This window comes from Leptinotarsa decemlineata, unplaced genomic scaffold, assembly GCF_025532065.1.
Source record: "Leptinotarsa decemlineata unplaced genomic scaffold, Ldec_3_MD MMD2_tig00026340_RagTag_RagTag, whole genome shotgun sequence".
NCBI lineage: Eukaryota > Metazoa > Arthropoda > Insecta > Coleoptera > Chrysomelidae > Leptinotarsa > Leptinotarsa decemlineata.
The window spans coordinates 1957142-1981074 of NW_027412694.1; the positions used below are offsets into that span (position 1 = coordinate 1957142).

Consider the following 23933-nt stretch of genomic DNA (forward strand, 5'->3'; position numbering starts at 1 on the left):
AAATTAGTAACTATACTAACAAAAGTTTTGGTTGGTTCTATAGAAATATTTTGAAATTTTTTCGTTCTTGTATAATGAATACCTGACTAGTATAATAAAAGTAACGGAAATTATATTATTGTTTTTGTTCTTTACTCAAGTTCCCTTGCCGTATATGAATAAACAATTGAAAACATCAGTTATCATATATGGAGTAAGAATGTACAATCAATGTAAACAAATGTTTTAATATACAGTTCTTTTTTTTTGGTCAAAATCCGCATTTTTAAAACACTACTAAGACATTTTCAATATCCTCATCTGGCAACACTGCTCACAAGAAAAGTATTCAGTGATCCACTGTGTCCGTTGAATGTAGCTGTGATTTCAGTAACAACGTGTGTGACAAAAATAAAAATATTTGCTGTGTTCAAAAAAATGCAATGGCTTCGCCATCGAATTGTGTGTTTTGTAAATAATCTGATGTGAATTTATTACTTTTCACGAAAGAAATAATAAAAAAGTGTCGAGTAGTTTTAAAACATAGAAAAGAACATAAATCCAAAATTAAAGACGTTGTTTTGTCGGGTGATGTATTCAAAAGTGGTTATCACAGACATTGTTATAAATCATTCACAGCGTTAAATAAAATATAAATCAATCGTGAAATCAACCTCAACAGAAAAATCATTAACTTTTGCTGAAAATTTTTTGCCAAAAAAATTATCCTATCAAATTTGTCTATTTCTAGTCATGTGTGTCGAAATAACCAATGAAACCATCATTACACTGATAACTACCCATGGATAGTTTTCACGGGTAGTTATCACTTATGTCATGACATTGCTAAGCAACCAACACAATAAAGTTGTTTGACATTTCAGTAATTCAATTTATTTCGAAAATGTCACTTCCTCGCTTTGGTGTTCAAAATGATGCGGCAATTGACAAAATCATTGAAGAAAATACACCAAAAAATACTGTCAATAGTAAAAAATACACTTGGAAAATATTTATGGAGTTTTGTGACGCCAGAAAATATGAATTGGATGGAAATCGTACTCTCGAAGAGCTTGCATTAATACTCAAGGATTGGGCGATTAATATGAGAAAAAAGGATAGGACAGAGTTTAAGGAGGCTACTGTTAAAACCGTATGGAATATAACAAGCAAATTATTACAAGAAAAGTATTACAAGGAGTATAATATTTTTTTTTTGGGAGTATAATATCATGCTAGACCCCTTTAAAAGTGTTGCATTCAAACAAGCGCGGAATGCACGCGACGCAGCACGAAGAAATTTACAAACAGATCCCACTAAACGCAAAACAAGCTCAGGAACATCATAACCAAATAATCAATAGTATGCGTGGAAACACCTATGCAGTAACCGAGGCAAATACAGCAAGATCAACGGAATATCATTATACGAATTGTTCTTTTAATAACTGTGTGTTCAATAAATAATTTTGTTCGAATTGCAAAAAATTTTCTCACCGAATATCCCTCGAACATTGATAAATAACTCATAATTTTATCACAACTTCCTCAAGCACGTTATTTTAGGTAACATCCCTCCGCCTTCGGCGTCGGGATGTTACCAAATAACGTGCTTTCGAAAACTGATAAAATTATTTCGTTAGTTATCAATGTCCTTGGGATATTATAGCTGAAAATTCATCTGTAGAATCTTCAACGACAGTTGAGTTAGACATACGAAGTATTGAGCTAGAAGCATATACTTCTCAAGATTTTAATTCAACAACCACTGTCAAACCTGACCCTATAACAAAGCCCATATATTTTCCCTGAGTTACTCGAACCGGTTTCTTCAAATGTAGAAGACCATACTGAGCACCTGGAAAATATTGATTTACTTTGTCACAGAGTTATATTGAGTTTGATACTGATGTAAGTAATACTCCAAACAGTCTTACTTTTTTATACTGTGACCAAAAAACCAAAAAGCATAAGTCTGAAGGATTGCCTCTAATTTCCTCCGACCATACCGGTTTTCATCAAAAGTGAAATAACAAAATGAAAATCAACCGGAGTTTATTAATGAAATTTTAAATTATTCTCATTCCAATATATATTATCATAAAATCTGTCAAAAAAATTTCTCTTATGGAGCCTTATCAAACAAAAAAAAACGTGAAACTGATTGTCATGATCTTCGTCAACAACATCAAACTGCTTTTGGAGAAATATATTCCTTTATCAAAGAAAATATAATTCATAAAGGACGATGTTACTTCTTAACTTATATTTTTCGGTGTTATATTGGATTATTAGAAGAAAGTAAAGAGAATAATGATAAAGAAATTGGTGGGGACCTCAAACCACACATTTAAGAATCTAAAATTGAGAAATAATTCGGTATAGAAATAAAATTTTCTACTATTCAGAATAAAAATTATTAGCACCGAAAAATTTAGTAGCTATTGACAAGCAATCATTTGAAAGTCTTTATTATTGAGAAAATCAGCCTTGCAAGGTGAAAAGAAAAAATCACCTCAATATATAACTGCGAAAAATTTAGAGGAAGGAGAAATATCTGTGCCACAAGATCTACAGCAGTTTCACTTCACTTTGATAGCCGACAATAATCGAAAACTCAAAAATAATTGTAAGTGTATCCGTCAAATCAAGTCATTCTGTGAAGACGTCGTCTACGGTATTAACAATGGAAAAATAAAAACACCAAAACACATTATGATTGGAGTGGTTTCAAATAGTCTTACGCATAGCCGAAAAATTATTGATATAATTCATTGATATGGGCATTGTATCATTATCCAGGAGTGGAAGAGCTCGATACAGAAGCTACATAAACGTCACTGAAAAAATTAAGTGCATGTCCTGAAATAATAAAAAAATTACCAGATCTCTGTACCGGCGTTGCTTTCAACAATTTCGATCGTTTTGTGGAAATGGAATCTGGTAGGGATATTTTTCATGATACCGTTGGTATTTTATACCAAAATGTTGATTCAAACACCCCAGATGAATCAGAATTGATAAATATCTCTAATACTCATGATGAAGTAACTTTGAATTTGAAAAAAAGAGGCAGAGACCTTTTGAGTGCGTATCAACAGAAATTAGTGGAGAACCGTTACCTTCCATTCAAGTCACTTATAAACTTGCGATTGCAAAAGTAGCCTTTAAATGCAAGCTATCTACAAACCCAACTTCAACAATTTATTCATACATTTGGGAGCGTTTCATATAATGATGGCTTACTTCAAAGCTAAAGGCAAAATTATCATGGATTGTGGCTCAACTAATGTCATAGTACAGAGTAATTTATGAGCGTCAGGCTCTGTAAATGGATTTCTTGAGGGTAAACACTTCAATAGGTGCAAAAGACTTCATACTTTGATGGCTATGGGGTTGAAAATTTTACATTTGAAGTCATTCATGGAAATAAATAATACAGTGGTTACAGATCAAATTGTCGATGAAATCACACGTCTCAGAGCTTTTTCAATATCTACACTTACAATTGAGAATGAAGAGCTTCATGATCCATTGAATAAATATAATATATATAAGCAGCAAACCCTTAATGGAGATTTCAGTAAAACACCACAGTTCTACTCAATTTATATTAAACTCGTTCATTATTATCTAACTTTGTCAAGAAGCATCCGCAATGGAGATTTTGAACTATTTAAATTTGTACTGCCAAAAATTACAAATTTATTTTTCAAGGGCAATCAACAGAATTATGATCGTTAGACAATTAAATACAGTGACAATTTACAAAAGGCTACCCAAAGCCATCCTGACTTGTTTGAACAGTTCAGAATGGTTTTTTAGCATTCAAAGAACTAATAAACCTTTCTCAAAGCAACCAATTGACTTGGTACTGGAACAATCAGTGCAGATGCCGCCAGGTAATAAAACTCCAAGAACAATTAATTTACAACAAACATAAACATTTACATGAATTTATGATAACTTTCCATTGAATAAAAATTTCAAGCATAATTTTTAACATTGTAAAATTTATATTTTTTCAGGCATGATACAATTTACCAATTCCATTTCAGAACGTCAACGATGGGCTCTAAGTCATGATCAACTGAAATCAGTAGTGTAAACAATAATTTAAATTCGCAGAAAGAACAAGATGTGACAGCAGAGTTATCAAATCATAAAATGAAAAATAATAGCAAGCAATTGCAACAATTTGCTGACACATTTAACCAATTTATCATTCCGTTCAGTGCTGAAATACCACAAAATATTTTACTAAATATTTTATCTGAAAAAGCGGCCTCAGAGAAGGTAGAAAAAATTCTTTTTGATATTGAAAAAATTAGTGACATACGGCGTCAAACATTTATTACCGAATGTAAAATGGATGAAAATAGATTTGAAAAAAGCATGAAAAAAGTAACACGAGAAAATTTTTTGTAGATTATGTTGATAAGAAAATAAAAACGAAGGTAGGCGGCAAGGTGCAGGAAGTACGTATTCAGAGAGATCTGTTTGGGCAAATGCAGGATATATCGATCAATCACAAAGTGGATATGTCCAAAATCTTATCATACCCCATAACTCCAATGCCATTGTCCATGTATCATTTCGAGTGTGGCATTTGTAAGACTCGAAAGTCCGTATTAATAAAATCTTTGAAAGAAGGCGTACATCCACCTCCTTGCATTGATGTTTTGATTATTGATGGTTTTTTCTTGCTTCATACCATGAAAAATTTGCGTGAAACATTTGGGAGTATTTAAAAAGAAAATGATACAAATGCTGACTCAATTGAAAGCAACGATATATGATGTCATTTTTGACCAGTATTTTTCCCCTCCTATGAAAGATTATGAAAGATCACGTCGACATGAATCATCACAAATACAATTCAACATTAGTAGACCAGATCAAGTTCATTCATCAGATTTCGTATGAGAATTAAGAACATCCATTTCAAACAGTCTCTTGTTGAATTTTTTGTACTACACTGGGCTACTGATGAGATGATTCCATTCATTGTCAAAAAAAAACATTTATATAAATTTTCAACAATGCCACTCTTTCATCGTGATTAACAATATAGTTATTTCTGAAATCCACGAAGATTTATCGTGCATGAAGAAGCTGATACAAAGATCGTGTACCATGTATGCCACATTGATGCCTAGGCTAATTTTGTAATACGATGCTCAGATACAGATATAGCAACCATAAAAATGGTGATTCCTATGTTTGGATTTTGACCGGCACTGGTAACAACAAGAGGTATGTTGACTTGAATACTATTACAATTCGATCGTCGTTGTGTCGAAGTATACCAGCATTCCATACTATTGTAGGATAGCATTTTTCAAAAAGGGCAAACAAAGGACGTCTAATATTTTGAAGAAAAATGACGAATACCAACAAACATTTCACCGTTTTGGTTCCTTGGACTTTGTTGGTGATGTAGATGAAGAAGAACGTGTATTCAACATAACACAAACATTTATCTGTGATGTATACAATGTTCCTGGAATGATTGATGTAGATGCTGCCAGACTTCAACTGTTCATTAAAAATGATATGGTTTTTGACATCAATGAAGAATTCAATCGAAAAAACTATAAAAACTTACCACCTTGCAAAAGTGTGCTTTGGCAACAGTTCCGGCGGGCTGACTATATTGCTAGTCTTTGGAACAACGCAACTATGAAGATGATAAATATTTTCAAACCCGAAAATAATGGCTGGATATTAAAACATGGTAAATATGATTCTCATTGGTTCGGTGGAGATCAATAACCGGGTTTTGCCGGTGAGTCGCTGGAAAAACAATTAGGTAATTCATTTTTGTTTCTCATATTTTTTTGTCTCTTTAGTTTTTTCAGATCTTCATTGTTTGAATTGTTTTTTACAGTGGAAGTGGAAAAAAATGAGGATAATTATGATGACAATAACGATTTAGATATTCAATATCAAGATTGGCTGGATGATGAATTGTCTAATTTAAATGAGGTTGATAATGAAGGCACTACTCAGAAATGTTAACAGAATAATATTTTTCTATTTTATATTTTTTTATGGCTAATTCCCAATAAATGAATAATTGAAAAAAATTGCTGTTATTTGTTATATTTGTTAGGACTATCAAGTTTTTGACATTTCTTTAAAAAAATTGAAGTTTTTTCGAATTTATCAATAGAGTTTGTACAATGTAATTCTAGAATTATTGCAGTCAAATGAGCATTTTGTTAAAGTTGATTTTCAATTATTTACGTGATTTTTTTTATCAATTATAAAATAATATGAGCAAACTGTAAGAGAGTGTGAGAGAGGAGTCAATTCATCCTGATACATGTCGGACTCACTCTCATATGCGTGGATAAAGCCCTCGCGATCCTGCCCACAGAGGCATTAAAATTGAATTTAGGGGATGATTGGCCCCTTGGATCGGTCTGTCTTTTCGTAAAAGTTTTTAAAATAGTTGTCTGATGGACACATATAAGAATGGAGCATCAGAATTTACGTGAAGCTTAGTAACTATTTTGACAGCTTTAAAGCGTCTGCAAAGCAATACGACCGACGGAAACTGGCGAGTAGTGGCGACTTATTTTTAGGTATACTGTCTGACATATACTGTCTTTCTCTTATGGGTGTTTGACAGTCCCCCGGTGCAGACCACACGGCACTCACCCAGTAAAGTTATCGGTCAACCACCCAATCCCGCATCTGCGGGCAACAGGCGTTGGCCAATTTCAAGCTAGATGTGTGGGAGAGGTGTCTCGCAAGAGCCCTCGGCGGTTACTCATCCACCGCTGGAAAGGTAGCTTTCCTAACATGAGTGCCCCTTGGGGTAACGTAAGGGTATGCGGTGCAGACCACACGGCGTACACCCAAAAGTTGTTGATGAACCGCCCTATCCCGCACCTATACGGGTAATGGGCGCGACATCTTCGACATATGATGTGTGGTAGAGGATGCTCGTGAGAGTCCTCGACGGTTACTCATCAAACATGAGTTCTAGGGGGGAGGTGAGTGCCCGCTCGCGGCTGGAGGCTAGTGAGCCTCATCTCCAACTGGCGTTGGCCTCTTAGGGGCAGCGGCTCCGCTAGCGGGTAGAGGGATACGGGTTGCGGTAATCCATTCATGGGTGCATTGCAGCCCCATTCTGAGGCACTGGACGGCTTATGCTGTTCCGTGATCCTCGCCTGCTTCTGTACGGATCCAAGCGTTCGAGGTGTCGGGGATCGCGGTCCTTCCGGGCTCTAGTATCCGAGTCTAGCCTTGGAGGGCACCAAGGCAGACGCTTGAGGTGTCGGAACCCGATTGGACGGAGCTACTAGTATCCGAGCTTAGGACCCCGGCCGGCCACTTCCGGGACCATATTCCCAACTGATTTGGCATGGCTGGCGGGGGCAGGTGTGCGACGCGAGCACTCTCTGGCGAAAGAGGAGCTTAGTTAACTTGTACGAACGTTCGGTCGAACGCAGCCGATGGTCCTGTCTCTTGGTTAGCCACACTAAGTAGATGTAAGGAAGCAATTCCGGGTTCAGTGAGCGGGAGGAAGTCCTGCGAAATCCTGTTGGTGTGGGGTGAGGGGCGGTACCCGCAAGGATTTCCCAAAAATCCACCCCTCCACACCCGATCGCATCCAACGCCAGGGTGCGTCTGGGGGGGCCTAACCGGCCCCCTCAGGCCCCCCGGTGCGGTCGTATGACTCTCTTAATGGTATACTGTCTGAAACATACGTAAAAATCAGCTTGGAGAATTTACGTGAGGTAAGTAATGTATTTATGTACCTTGATTATCTGATACCAGATAATTGGCCGTCTAAGCAAGCTAGCAGGTAGGCATGCTTTCCTAGTACCTACATACTAACAGTACTCAATCGTCTACATTTTCTTCGTCAGAAAATACGTGATGTCTGGTGGCCCTGGGAACTTGGACTAAAACTGTTAATGTCATAGTGAACGAATTGAAAGGTTTGAAAAAAAAATATTCCAAAAGAACCAACAAAAGTGAAGTTGTGAAATGGATTAATATTATTTCATAAGTTCCAAAAACAACAAAAATATATGAAATGACGAAGCTGACTCAAAAGAGAGAAATATATCTGGGTAAATTCAATAAACATCATATGGCTTGAACCTTTTTCCAACAACTGAGTGGATAGTTCAATATATTCGCTAAAATTCAAATTTACTCAAGGTTTAAGTCTAATGTTTTTATAGTTTTTTTTCATTCATTTGCTTATTAGTAGCGGATTCAAATGTTATGTGTGAGATATACGAGTATTTCGAGTAGGTAACTCTCCCACAAAACTATATGTCACAAGGTTCTCAGTAACACTGTAACGATTATTACCAATGATGATATTTAACGTTTCATAGATATTATTTCTATTCTCATATTCTCTTACATTTTTACTATTCCAGGCCATTTTGGTGAATAGGTATACAAAAAACAATCAACCAAAACACATACAATTTACCATTTCATATTGTAACACAAATTTAGAACTATGTTCATTAATCCTACAACTTACCAAGTTGCATACATCATCCGAAAAACTAGAATGAAACACAAATATAAAGATACATGCATACCTATAACCAACCAAGACAAACTAGATTGAAACGAAAATATTGAAAAACATGCAATCATCTTAGCTAACCAAGCTACATACAGTTCATCAAATGATTTTATTCATATCCGTGAATTGATTTTCACTGAGTTATTTTTGGATGGATTATTTTTTGGTGAATTATTTCTGGAGAACTCGTCGGAAACCATTTATGACGTTTTCTTTGGTGATTCTAAATTTGGCTTTAATTCCAACCTTCTTAAATTGTAATACAACTTTTTGGTGGTAATAACCTTACCTTTCTGAGAAACATATAATCCGGTTGATACTTATTCGGCATAAACATAATCAAAATCCTATCAAAGAGTTCCAGTCCTTCCAAAGATGATATTCCCATATATAAAAAGACTCCAAATAATACTGGCAACGGTATGTGTCCTAATATCGGTGTCAGAAACACCGACAAACCAATCGTGAGAAAGATCATAATATGCGTGACTCTTTGTTCTCTAACTCCTAAAAATTTTGGTTTATCTCCTGGGGCGGTACATTCGGACTCTTGTTTCAATGAATTAACATGAGTTATTGACTCCACGGTAGCAGCAACGTACCAAGGAAGACCAAGGATGGAACATATTTCGATTAGTATTGATAGAACAAAAAGGTCTAAATGGTATCCACAACCTAAAACAAAATGAACTATCATTAATATAATATGTTATATTGTGTTATGATATATCATGAAATAGATGAACAGCCAACTGAGAGAAAACCCTCTTATACCATACATTTCTAATTTTGAAATAAGTTTTTTATTATTAACGCAGTCAAATGCTCTACTTAAATCACAAAGAAATAAATTTGATAATGTTTGATTTATTTGTTTCATTTCACTTCTAACTGAAAGAAGCAAGTACCCAGGATTCGAATCCAGGACGGCAATTTAAGCCTGCCGTACTGGCTACAGTTGATTTAGTCAATACCATACCATAGTGACCTCTAGTGTATTACTTTCTTCACTGACAATGCCCGGAGCACGTGGAGCACACCACGCTGAAAGCTGGCACCCGAGGCAACCCGTAACCTGAACTCGGCGTCAAAGTGACCCGTAAAACGTAAACTACTTGCGGAGGCAAGGGCGCAGGTCAGTTCTTGATTTTCTATACAAACTGAATTTTGAATGCTGATAAGGGTTGCCAAATCAAAATATCTCATTCGGAAGCCACCTACAGAAGTTTCCAGAAGAAACATACCAATTGAACAAGAAATACAGTTTACTTGAAAGGTTTGCTCTAGCCCTGATGTGGAAATATACAAAGAAATTGAAAAAAAAAATAATACTTGATATTGAATTTGAGCCGTTACTATATCAAGAATTCTGAAAAGTTCTACAATTTTTTGTGGTGGTTTCATTAGGAAAATGAACACAATACCGGGTCTCACCCTAAGATTCAATGTACTAAACCTTGTAACTCCTGAGTGAAATCCTATTTCCAGAAATTATCAAGGAAACTCAAAGATTTTGTTCAGTACTACTTCAACTAAACTCCTCTGATTCTTGAGTTCCGGTACGGTGGCAGTCTTCAGTATTAGTCAAACAATGTATCTCGTTCTCTCAGGGTTTTTCGGGGTTGTAAGAGCAAATGAAAAAACTGTGGATACGGTCGACTTGGCCAATTTATTTGAGTGGTCAGATATGATACCAACGAGAGTACGAGAGTTTGACAGAAATAAAACTATATAAATTGTTAATATCCAGAAATACATTTCTGAAATGAAGTTACACCCCCTGTACCAACTAATTCAAACCCACCAATATAAATGCAGGCACACCATAGGAAACATAAGTTACCTTTTATTTCTGGATTACTACCAAAGATATTCAAAATAAGTTTAGCTGTTACGAAATGTAATAATTGGAAAAGTGTCGATGGCAACGACTTGTTTACCATTGCAAACCTGAGTTTTGTTTCGCATAAAATTAATGGTATTACAAAAAAGAATTCCGACTTCCATTGTCTAATATGATATAAAATGATTTGAAATCCCTGAATTTTTTTTTAAAATAATAATTTTATTGAAGAAAAAACTGAAATCACAGAGAAATAACGTACAAGCAACAACAAAAATCAATAAAATAAAACTTTGAAATATTAATAAAAGCCGAAAAATTAAAAAAATAATAAAAAACTAATAACAAAAATAAAAAATTAAAAGATTCCAAACCAAGTTATGTCACGACGTTTCCGCATCTCTCTCTCTCTCTCATCTTGCGGACTGCCTATGGGATCGCCACTTTCACCTGCTATAGCCAATATATATATACGGAATAGTTTATAAGTCTGGCCATTGAAGAAGCCCAGAAGTTTCAAGTCTGGTTGAGATGCGCAGACGACACCTTCATAATATGGAACCATGGGAATGCAGAACCAGACACTTTCCTGAAGCACATCAACAACGTAAGTTTTCCCTCCCATCACTTTCACAATGGAGAAGGAAGTTCACAGCGAATTGCCTTCCTTAGACGTATTGGTGAAGAGGACAGACAGTAAATGGGAAACATCTGTATATCGAAAACTCAGTCACACAGCACAGTATCTGAACCAGAAATCTAATCACCATCAATCGACTGAGATAGGAATCATTAAGCCTCTACGAGAATGTGCTTTCGAACTCTGTAATGCAAAGGACGGTCTCGAAAAGGAATTAGGAATCTTCCAAAATGACCTTCAACGAAATGGTTACTACTGGCCTTAAGACAGACAGCGAGAACTCCACAAAGAAGAGAAGCCGCCACAACCAGTACTTGTACTTTCCTACATCAGAGGTTTATCGGGAAGAATGAGAAGGATTGGGTACAAGTATAACATCAGGACCTGCTTCAGATCTGTGAACACTATCCGTAGCAGCCTCATCAAAACCAGGCCACCAAGAACTGCATTTACCGGATACCCTGCGAGTGCGGAGAATCATACATCGGTGAAACTAAGAGTCCATTGAAAATTCGCATTGCTTAGCACAAGAAACACACACCGCGAGGAGAAATCAGCAAATCCGGAATAGCAGTCAGAACATGTTTGGACTCATCACCATGACATCAAGTGGGCTCAAGCTGAATTCATCCACAAAGAGGAACACTGGTTAAGAAGAAAATTCAAAGAAGCCGCGTATATGTTGTCCAACAATGCATTCAGTCAAGCTAGCATAGAGATAAAAAGATATTCCGACTCCCACTGCTTGGAAATGAATCCAAGTAAATCCCAAGTTTTGTTCATTGGCACCTCAAGCGCACTTTCGTATTTAGAACAAACAAATATGCAGATGAAATTATCAAATGATATAATGAATCCAGTGAACGTAGTCAAAAATTTAGGCGTTTATTTAGATAGCTCCCTAACTTTCTCCAAAAACATTTCCCAAAAACTAAAATACTTATATAACTATAAAAATGTTATCGCTCCCAGTATAAAATATGAACTTTAAACACCTCAATACTCAGCTTATTCAACTATGCTGATGTAGTATATACACATTATGTTGCTGCATCTACAGCCAAGCAAATTCTACACGTTCAAAACTCCTGTATGCGTTACTCCTTCAATATATCATCTCGAGAATACATTACTCCGTACCTTAATAGCCATTCTGAACTCCATATGGAGATACGACGGGAACTTCATTTCTACACTCTAACTGACAAAATTTTAAATCAAAACGAGCCAATCTACTTCGAAAAAAAGCTCAAGATAAACAGTCATGCTCACAGAACTAGACATTATAACACAAATTTTGTCTTTTCAATTACCAGGACCGCTTCTTATCATAAATCTCCCACTTGAGTAGCCGTACAACGTTGGAATGGATTATATTTATTGAAATAAAAAAATGAAATATCACAAATTCAAAAAAGAAATCAAACTCAAACTACTGAATGAACAAAGACTATTCAGATGAACTCTTTTCAAAGCAAAACTACAATAGAAAAACTGATAACACGATTTTCTGTATATACATGTACTGTCTAGTTATTACAAATATTTCAAAGAACAATACGTATAAGAATTCTTCAATAATTTCAGTTCTATTTTTCTTCTTTTAGATTTTTTGTGTTATACTTATATGCTTTCATTACTCAGTTGTATACACATATAAGCATTTATTATCACCACATAATTAGCTCAGGTATTTTTGTCTTGTGTTGAAAAACAGTTTTTCACCAGGGAAAAGTGGAAGAGCAGCTACGTTGAACTTCTCTCCATTTTGCCCTCTTATTTATTGAATTTCAAATCCAATGTATCTCACATAATTGTGATAAATTATTTGGGTGAATAAACGTATTATTATTATTATTAAGTATCTATGAACAAATATGAAATTGGCAATGGAACCTCTTCCATTAAAATATCATTACATTACATTGATGATGAATGATGCTTCATTTGCAGTATAGTTAGTGCTTCATAACCCCCTACAGGAAATTATCGATATACATCTTATCCACATTATAGTTTTGTATTGAATACTGAATGTTTAAAAATTATCATGAAAGTGGATCGAATTAATGAGTTTTAGAGAATAAATAATATTTATGTAAATGTTCTTGCGTTGGAATTGAAGGAAACGAACAAAAATTCATTTTATGAAGTGGTGCTTGGGGGATTAACTGAAAGTAAATCAGAACGTCATGTCAATTTGCTATTGATTGGCAACCATTATTTCTTCAAACTGAATGGTAACACTGCAACAATATCAGAAAATGAAAATACTGAAATTGAGTTTCATAATTGTGAGAAAAAAAAATATGTCACGATTGACAGGAGTAAGTATGATCAAATTTTCAAAAAACTGTTTGTTATACCAGTGATTTATCATAATATGTGAAATTATGATGCTCACTTTCAATTCAGAAATTTGGTCAGACGTGTTGCTATGAGCGTGCTGCCTTTGAACACAGAGAAAAATGAAATATTGGATTTGTAGATTCGTTCAGATTTACGGGAGCAAGTCTCGATGAACTCGTATCCACTTTATATGTGGATACTCTTCGAAATTTTAAGTCTGAGTTTGGAGATTTAGCTGATGAAACATCCATTTAGAAAATGTAGAAAAATTGAATGATCCTAAACGTTTATCCATTGTGTAAAGAATATTACATTCATCCACAAAATGTATAAAAAACATAAAAACTTTGACATAATATAGCGACTTGGTTATGGAAACTGATATTTTGCTACTTGCAGATGCCACGGAACATTTTAGGAAAACCAAATACTTATGGGCCTGGATCTACTTGGGATGCTATGTTTTCCTACAAATTTCAAAAGATGTTGATCTAATTGTTTATATAAAAAGCAATCAGTGGTAGAATTTCAATTTGTTGCAATCGATTTTCAGAGGCTAACAATAAGTACATGCCCAACTGTGATCCATCAAAGCCTATCAGAACACTTTTGTATTTTGATATAAACATTATACGAATGGGCGATGTCTCAACCATTACCTTTTGGAGGCTTCGAATGGGCTGATATAAATATTGATATGATGATGATCCCAGATAATTCATCGATGGGATACATTTTACAAGTAGATTTTGAGTTTCCTCAGACAATGCATGACCTACACAAAGGTTTTCCATTTCGCGCAGATTATTCTATACCAACATCTTTCAAATTAACAAAGTTGATAGCTTATTTACTCAATAAAAAAGGTATATTTTGCATTATAAAAATTTAAAACAAGTATTGGCAAACAGTTCAATTGTATTTGAAATACATTAGGTTCTGGAATTCAAACAGTCCGAATGGTTGCGACCAATACTCGTTTGAGAGGTGCAGCTACAAGTAACTTATGGAAAAATCAGTGTAAATTTAAATTAGATAATAACGCAGTGTTCGAAAAAATAGGGGGGAATATAATGCTATATAGTTATCATAGTTAATTCTTATGAAGGTCGTTATGAAGCAAAAAATTTAATTTCCAGTCCTCATTTCCATAGTAGAACAATTTTTGACGATTATTTAATGGCGATTGTGTTGAAGAAATTTCAATTGATTTTCAATAAACCCCTTTACATTGGCATAGATATTTCAGACATTTAATTACTTTGCATGTGAGATTTTCATTATAATATAATGTTATCCAAAGTTGGTGGATAGTTCCATTTAGGAATTGAATTGAAATAATGTTTATAGAGATATAATCAAAAAACATATTGATTAATTTGATATTTCTGAATATGTGAAGAATAAAGAGTATAATATTTCATTGATGAATGAAAAACTACCTATCTTAATGAAAGATGAGACAAATGATAAAATAATTACACATTCTACTGGTATCCGTTCAATAATTCACGCTTGCTGGTCTCCGTTCAATAATTTATGCTTTCAAAAATTGATGAAAATGGGTGTGACACGAAAACAAATAAATTTGGTATTCAAGAATATAGGCATCACAAAAAAAATCCGGAGCAGTCATAGGGAATTCAATAAAAAAAATAACTTTTGAGGATTATTTTGTTTGAATTAGTTTGAAAACAATAATATATCACAATAGACTATCCATTCCTATGCTCACAACGTATTCAGTGAAGAACAATCAAAAACTGCGTTTAGTCCATATGATGATGAACGTAGAATAATTCCCAATTTATATGATACACTTTCATGGAGACATTATACTCTGAAATAGTGATCGGTTTCTTCAAAATCCTCAGAAGAAATCATTAAGCTAACTGTTCATAAAACGATTGGCGAAAACGTTTTTTGAGTAGCTGAGTATAAGAAAATATGCAGATTACAAGTGGCATCTCATATGTCAAAAATCTGAAGGTGAACATAGAACTTCAACTATTATTTATACGTCTATCGCCTGATAAGATCGCTCTGTACCGTACCGTCCATTGAACTTTACTATATCGATATGTGAGTAGGTAGCGTCTATATATCGTTATCGAAGCAACTCGAAAACAACAGGGAATTCGCTAGAATTCCATCGAAACGCTGCAAAAACTTGAACTAACACGAAACGTCGGCCGGCCTGGGTGCGATCCTAGCCATGTCACAGTTGATTTACAAAGGTCAGCGGCGGCCGCGTTATCTTGCTTAGGGGATGATTCACAATGATGATTATTATAAGAACAGCCGTAATTATGGACAATGTTTTCCAGGATGATCGAGACATAACATCAACTAAAAATGGTGAATATCAAAAAATATCATTACCTTTTCTCAGTTTGAACTCCTTTCTGTTCACTATCACAATGGAAATCTGCTGATCCATGAATATTACGATCGTCCCAAGGAGTGCTGGGACAATTGCAAGTGGTATACACCAGTAAGGGTTGTTTTTGAAAGGAGGAACGATCCAGCCTCTGTTCGGTAAAGTTGGTTTGAATTCATGTGGAACCTCTAGCTTTGGGGTAGGTATACTAATGTTGAAGTCCAAAATTGTCATAATAAGTATCGCTATCAAAACAGCAAAGTCACTGATGAACAGTCGAATCTGGAAAAAACATTTATTTTCCAAGGATAAATTGGGTAACAGGATAAAATTCCTTTCGAACATTCGGAGTCCTGCCAACGTTATTCCAAATTCAACTAAATTCTTCTCTAACAATAGATTTCAACAAATATACCTCCCACTAAACTCAACTCATAACCATATATTTAATGAGGAATAATGAATTCTCAATAAAATCACTCACCGAAAAGTAATTTTATCGTATTGAAAATATAACTATCAAAATAAAATCAGTTATACTAATTACATAATGGAATAAGAAACACCCAAATAATGAAATTTTCGAAATAATAATAACACTATACAAAGATATGCAACAAATGAATATCTTTTTCCATGGTAATGATGAGGTGATGTCTGTCTTCATCAATGACAGAAAACATGAGAATGAAAAAAAAGGGGATTTTACATGCATTTTACTGAATAAATTGAAATATGCCACATTTAGGTCATCGTCATTACTTTTAGTGTTTTTTTATATTTGGTGTTGACTCTTGTATTTTGGGGGGAAAAACTCATTTCTGTGATTATTTTTCGAATAAGGGCTGTTGGAAAATTATTTTTACTGGGTATTTCTTAATTATTTAGAAATTTTTGTTATTTGTTATGAAACTCAGTACTGGAAATGGCAATTGAATTCGATTTCAAATTTATTATAATATTGATTCCACTGTTGGAAATGGCACTGAAAATCACAACGTTCCAGTGCAACTATTTTGTAGTTTTACCATGACCAGGTCTGCATAAATAGGCGACACACAGTTACACATTTCCAACCCGAAAATTTGTTAGTGAAGAATTATTATATAATTTTATTTAACATAAAATCAAAAAAATCGAAAAAATCTATAGAATGAACAAAACTAACGATATTTTATAACATGTGAATCATTTAGCACTTTTTTGTCTATATAATCATTTTCATGCAGCTTTTTAAAAAAATTGTAGATTTCGTTTTCAATTTTTTTGGTTGGATCTTGTGGAAATATCACATAAGTGTCTTTCTAAAAAACTAATTTCTATTCATTAAAAACATAGAGCCCCCTTTGCTAAATCAGATGGAACTTATATTGAAAACTCTACACTTCTTGTTGAACATAAAAGGGAACATGAATTCATTTTTGACTCTGAACATTCAAATATTCTATATATTTGACTATATCGGTTCAAAATATTTTTGAGAGAAATGATGAATATTCCCAAATACAATGGGCTGAATACAGCATATCACAACTTGATCATAAAAATACCTGAATAATTATTCTTTTTTCTATCACTGATGAAGACATACCCCACTTTATCATTCGTTTGTTTCATGTTTCTTTGTAGTGTTGTTATTGTTTAGAGAATTTTATTATTGGGGGTTTTCAATTTTAAGTATGAAAATAATTCTTCTGATTTTCCAAAATAGTTATATTCTCAACACGAATATACTTTTTTTGACTTCCTTCAATTAAGAATTCATTATTCCTGTTGGAATTGAAATGATATCAGTTTTTAGATTTTTGGGAAATATGTTTACAAAGCTCTGAAGGAGATTTTAATTTAATATTAAACGTTGGAAAGAAACCACTTTTTTCGAAGAAAATTAATCCTGACACCTGATTAGCCCTTCTTGGTAGAAAATTGAATAACTAAACCAATTAAATGATAAATATTCAAAAGTTGATTTTGTCAAACTATATATCATATGTGTGCATATTCAAGAAACAAATGTTTGATATTGATTTTGCACCTACTTTGGTAGAAAAAAATGGAGCATTCTTGAAACCTTTGAGTTTGATGGATATCATGAATGTTCCGAAAAATAACAGAATCGACATGAGAAATACATTTGAAGTAGATTCCGGTATAAAACATCCCTCGGAAAGAGTACCATTCAGTTCCTGAAAAACAAAAATAATATATATGATACATTCACACAATGAAGTTGATTGAAAACTCACAAGACATTGTTTCCTATGGGATATGTTATCCAATTCATTCGAAAAATTAGTAGATACATTGTCGTTAGTAAAACACAAGCAATCAGTGCCTGATATGCTGATGGGGTACTTATCTCCTATAGCCATTACATTTTCGAAAGCCTGAAAACCAATGAATATATATTAGATAACTCAAATATCAAATACTTTTGTTCAACAGATTGAGAACTCTTTTGTCATATTGACTTTAAAATCGATTGACTAGCCTATTTCTCCGCAAGATAACTATTTATAGGTCATTCGAGCGGGGATAGGTGAAAGCGCTCGAATGACCTCCTGAAACTAATAACGTAGCTTGATATGACATATGCCCTTGAATGTGTGTGCAGTTTCAGCTTGAGCGTTCAACACTGACCGCTACTGTACTACTTCAAAATACCAACAACATAAGGTCTATAGTGCAGGGAATCACTTCAAATGTTCCTTTGATGACAGCCTCTCTTGCTTCAATAGCTATCCAGGTCAGGATTGCATGGATTGGTTCTTTGTTTCTTCCAAGATGGAAAAAATCATACCCATTATAGTCGATTCAAATAATATCGGTGCCGCAACGACATGTCATATTTGTGAGAAACCCTTTTCCAAGAAAGACGTTATCGTACATGATCACTGTCTCTTTACATGTCAGTTGATGAGATTCGCCTATCAAGTTCCATGTAATGTAACCTTCAAAAAACAATTTGAAGTTTCCATTATATTCCATAACTATGGTAGCCATCATTCATTATTTTAAATCAACGATCATGTTGAAGACCACCTGATATATTACATTTTTGGTATATTTTTCTTATCTTTGAAACGGATCAGCTCCGTCTGCTACTACCAAATGCATCACAACGAATAATATGTGGGCAAGGCTAGACTGGCCTTTATCGAAAAACGTGTGCTCTTTTGGCAAATTACCGTCTCTGATTATCACCCCAAAGGTGTTACCTAGGCCCATTTGCAACTTCTTCGACCACCCCTTCTAATATACAGTAACAGGGTTGCTCAAGAAGTTACATTATTTCATTGTATTCTCTCTCTCCAAGGGTCTTTCATTAATGACACTTCCCTCTCTTCGTCGTTGACAACCACACCTTTGTTGTCGTTGACGATCTTCCAGAATTAGCATCTAGCATCTTTTTTTGGGGCATCCGTTACATCTTTCCTTTATTTAAAACAGCAATTATGTAACGAACTGCGACCTCGAAGGTCACATACAATAATTATTCAAATCGAAACCTCGAAAATGCAACAAATTCAAAAATTATATTAACAAATTGAATGACATATTTCTGATTCCAGACGAACGGCAGGTGGCCGTTCATTTCTAGGATGAAGAGAAGATTACCTTTTGATTATTCTTCCTCTTGAAAATAACGGTGTGTTGGGATTACACTCCAGTAATATTCATCACTATACCAAAGGTTCCAAACAGTCTCAAGTCTTCAAAGGGAGTTGACACAGATCCGGACAAAATCAAGGAAGTACACAACGCCAAAGAACAAGCATGACGTAAAAAGCTTCCTTGGACTCTATAGCTATTACCATTTTTCGGTGAAGGATTTGGGGAGAATCCACTTCGTTTGGTCGCCAGACTGCCAGCAAGCACTTACTGCCCTGAAGAGACATGCAAACTGCGCACCAATCCTGGCATACCCAAAGCATAATGGCTTGTTTATACATTTCGACATGGAATAGGAGAAGTACTATCTCAGGTACAAGAAGTAGAAGAAGTAATCATCAGTTATTTCAGTGAGTCCCTGGGGACATCAGAAAGAAATTACAGAACCCATCGCAGTGGTCAAAGATACTTTTTATATGGCCATAAATTATTGATTAAGTCAGACCACTCAACACTTCGATGGGTCTTCAACTTCAAAACCTCAGAAGGACAAATGGCCAGGTGGATCGGAAAATTACAAACTTACGATTTTGAAATTCAACATAGGAAAGGAAGGAGTCAGGAAAATGCAAATAGCCTCTTCAGAAGATCATGCCTGACATCCGGATGTAAATTTTGTCAACGCTAGAAGGAAAAGGATATCCAACTACTAGAAGAAAAACTTTCCACCAGACCGCTGCATCAGGTTCGCTCTTACCCAGAGAGAAGCAATCTCCATCAGTACTCCTTGTTCAGGAAGGACAGGAAATCTGTGGAATCACCTGACCATAGTGTGGTAAAATCATTGAAAGCCTCTAAGGGCGACACTACCTTCATGACGAGGCAAGAGATCATTGTAGCGCAGGAGGAGGATTTAGTCGTGAAAACTGTACGAGAATGGATTGACAAAGGGGTGAGGCCCAAATTGCAAGAGACCTCAAAGCACGGCCAGCAAGAAAATGGTAACTGGCTCCAAAGGAATTCCATATGCATTCGAGATGACCTATTCACTTGGAAATAGGAAAGCCCGGAGCAGAACCCACAAATTCCAAATTATTCTTCCAAAGATATGTATCCCGAATATACTCAAACAGCTCCACGATGATCGCACTGAAAGGAATGTCGGAGTGAAAAATCTCTAGCGAGAGTGCGTACCATTGGACCAATTGCCGTCGAGACGTGAAAGAGTGGTGTAAGCGCTGTGATCTGTGCTCTTCGAAAAAGGGTGTGAAGACAAGGCAAAGAGGGAGGTTGAAGCACTACCTCAATGGGTGCTCTTTCGAGAGAATCGCATTCTGGGACCATTTTCTATGACTACATCCGGTAACAAGTACCTTATGGTTGTGATGGACCATTTCTCCATAAGCTTGAAGTAGTAGCCTCACTCAACAGAGAGGCAGAAACGGTGGCAAAAGTACTGTTGCGGGGTATCCCATGAACTACACTCGAATCAGGATCGCAAGTTCGAATTGGATTTAATGGAGGAGATGATGATATTGCCGGAAATAAAAAAGACAAGAACAAGTGCTTCACCCCCGCAGTCTGAATTTGCCAGAACCAAATTACAGCTTCTCAGCGACAGAATGGAGATGGAATTTGACAAAATGTCGCTGCCAGTGAGCTTTTAGTTGGGCGATGTAATGTTGCTCTACCGATTCCAACACCGGAAAGGTTCGTGTCCCAAATTACAGAGACCATGGCAAGGAGCTCACATGGTAACCGGAAAGATTACCGATCTGGTCAGAAACAAGTCTGAAGTTGTCCACCGAGTCCTTACATGGGGCGAACAACCTTAAGGAAGGGAATAGTGTTGTAAATCATGCCTTGAAGAAAATAACTCCGGCCGCCACTGGTAGCCATAAACCAGTTCTGACGTGGCTGAGAGCGCGCCCAGTCCGACCAAGTTTTCGCGAATGTTTGATGTTCACGGAGCGATCTAATAAGGCGATGAACATTTGAATAATAGTTGTAGTTTCATTCAAAGTATTCTGTTGTGTTCAAAGTGAAATAAAATTGAGTTTGATTTTTGTTCAGTGCGGTCAATTATTGGTAAACCTGTGGGGAAAAACGAAACAATAATATTCCAAATATATCTGAATGAGAAAAATTGGATTTTTTTTTCGCAGCTGACTAGAATATCACTTGGCTCCAAGGTTATATTGTGAGAAAAATTGGGAGCCGAATTCCTTTCAGAGTATCATTCGTCGAACTAGGCAAAAGCGAATAACAAACAACATGTTTGTCAAATCACAATCTGCCTATAAAAGAGATAACCAACCGCATATCCGATTTTTTTTCAAATCCTCGTATAAGGGAGAAAACCTCACAAAATGAGAGGGCATACTTGGAGACTGGCTTTAAATCAAATTATCTAAAAGAACAATTCGTTCAGGCCAGTGTCAAATCACCTACACTATGGTATAATGGACTGACATCTATCAGAAAACAACTACTCGCCTGACTAATACTACGAAGGGCGTTGGATTAAATCCGACAGGTCTCAGAGTAGGATTCTCCACTGAAGTTATTCCTGCATGTGCTGTTGGCGATACAACTGTCGGAGTCGATTTTTAAATATTGGAAACACATGCAGATCGGTTTAGTGCTGTTTGGCCACTCGTCAATGCAAGGTAGTGTATATCATCATGTTAAGCGAATAACATACTGAAGATGCTAAAGTGGCAACCCCGCAACGTCAGCAACAGATAATACCACTTCGGCCAATAGCAACACATCAACAAGTGAGGCGGACTACATCATCAATACAACTTACGAACTGGAAATCACCAGTCATCAGTGAATCATCAATATGAATACACCTCTGAAAAAGCCAGCCACTCATGCCGACGAAACTTTATGATACAGTTCCAAACTACGGCGGCCTTCAAACCCGAATGAAGATAGTAACACTGTAATAACGTCTAACAGGTAGGCAGTAAGCCGTTTATGATAGAAACCAGAAACAAAATTTCCTCAGACACAGAGAGTGGACGACCAGTAGTCATCCCGAAAACATGTTTGGAAAAAACACCTGGTATACAGATGGATCGAAGACCAAACATGGAACGGAAGCTTGAGTATTCCAGGTGAATAGAAATTTAAACTACAGTTATCCGCTAGGACTATACATATCCGTCTTTCAGGCGGAAGTGTATGCTATCTTGAAGTGTGTAAGGCTTATTAAATTGAGACCACAAAGAAATGGGCAAATCAATATTTCAACAGACAGCAGGAGCGCACTAGGGATTCTAACAAACCCGAAGATGACATCAAAACTGGTCTGGGAATGCCATGAAGAACTGAATGAATTCGCGAACAGGAACAAATTAACTTTGTACTGGTGTCAAAGCATTCAGGATTCACAGATAATGATAAAGCTGATGAATGCGCTAGACGTGGATCATCAAATTCATATATAGGTCCTGAACCAGCTCTGGGTTCCGAAATCATTGGTACGAAACCAGATTAGGGCATGGACCAATGAGGAGCACACAGAGTACTGGACAAAAGTACCTGGCAACAAACACAGCAGAATCTTCATTGGGGAACCGTCCGAGGAAATAACTAAAGAAATATGTCAATGTAGTGTTCGGCTCAGAATAATCACAGGGTTACTAAACGGTCATTGGCCGCTTAGATGACACCTGAATAAAACGAGCTGTACAACGGATACCTCAGCTGCAAATTATGCAACGAAGGGATAGAAACAGCTCTACACATCTTATGCAAATATGAGGCACTGAATCACAGGAGGCAGGCGTACAAAATTACGTCCAGAAGAATATGACGAACATCCAACACGGAACCTGTACAAACTAGTACAGGGTACGAGACTGATGGAATGGGTATCATGAGAAGATGAAAGGATAAATGCAATAAGCCTAAGAGGCTGCAGTGTTTTCTGGAGACTTGGACTAAATGGACAAGTCAGTCAGCTCCCAAGGGACAAAAAAACAAATAAAATACAAATAAACGTGACAAAAACATGAAAAGTATCATTTATGCTTTCATTATGATTTCCTACCACGTAGTAACGGCTGTATCCATCAATTTATCAATGGGTCATTCAAATGCTTTCACCTCCCCCCTCTCTTTGCATAGGCAGTTTAGCGGGGGTTGACCATTCAGTGGGAGTTGACTGTTTTCCCGTTTTATTACAGGTTTCTCTATGTTGCGTATGTCCATATGCTCGGCAATGCGGAATTCCAATGTTCTTTCAGTTTCTTCGATATTCGTTTTGTAAACCAAATCCACGATTCCTTTCAATCGTTTCGATAGATCGTTGTTGATACATCCGACATCGATATCATATTTCATACCAATTTGAAACAGTTTGCCGATAACTGCTTGGATTTTGTTATCAAATTTGGTGCTGGACTTTTTAACCTCATTCTTTATAAGCGTTTGAACGTCATTTTTCAGATTGAAAAGTTCGTTCCGTACTTTTTTCGTGAACTTTTTTCTCAACTTCATCCACGTAATCTTTGTTGGCTGCACCTGTTGCATTCGTAGGTCGTTTCATATC

At 35.8% G+C, this 23933-nt stretch overlaps 1 protein-coding gene across 6 annotated transcripts in view; it reads right to left on the reverse strand.

Moving 5' to 3' along the window:
* LOC111509637 (electroneutral sodium bicarbonate exchanger 1) overlaps nucleotides 1–23933 on the reverse strand; it is a 106652-nt gene that overhangs the window by 14074 nt on the left and 68645 nt on the right. For all 6 annotated transcript variants that reach the window (XM_074183510.1, XM_074183511.1, XM_074183512.1 and 3 more), the window contains 4 exons: nucleotides 18004–18144; nucleotides 17797–17943; nucleotides 15760–16039; nucleotides 8835–9220 (listed from right to left, as the gene is read on the reverse strand). In XM_074183510.1, the coding sequence (XP_074039611.1) occupies nucleotides 8835–9220; nucleotides 15760–16039; nucleotides 17797–17943; nucleotides 18004–18144 (954 nt within the window). The remainder of the gene's footprint in view (nucleotides 1–8834; nucleotides 9221–15759; nucleotides 16040–17796; nucleotides 17944–18003; nucleotides 18145–23933) is intronic.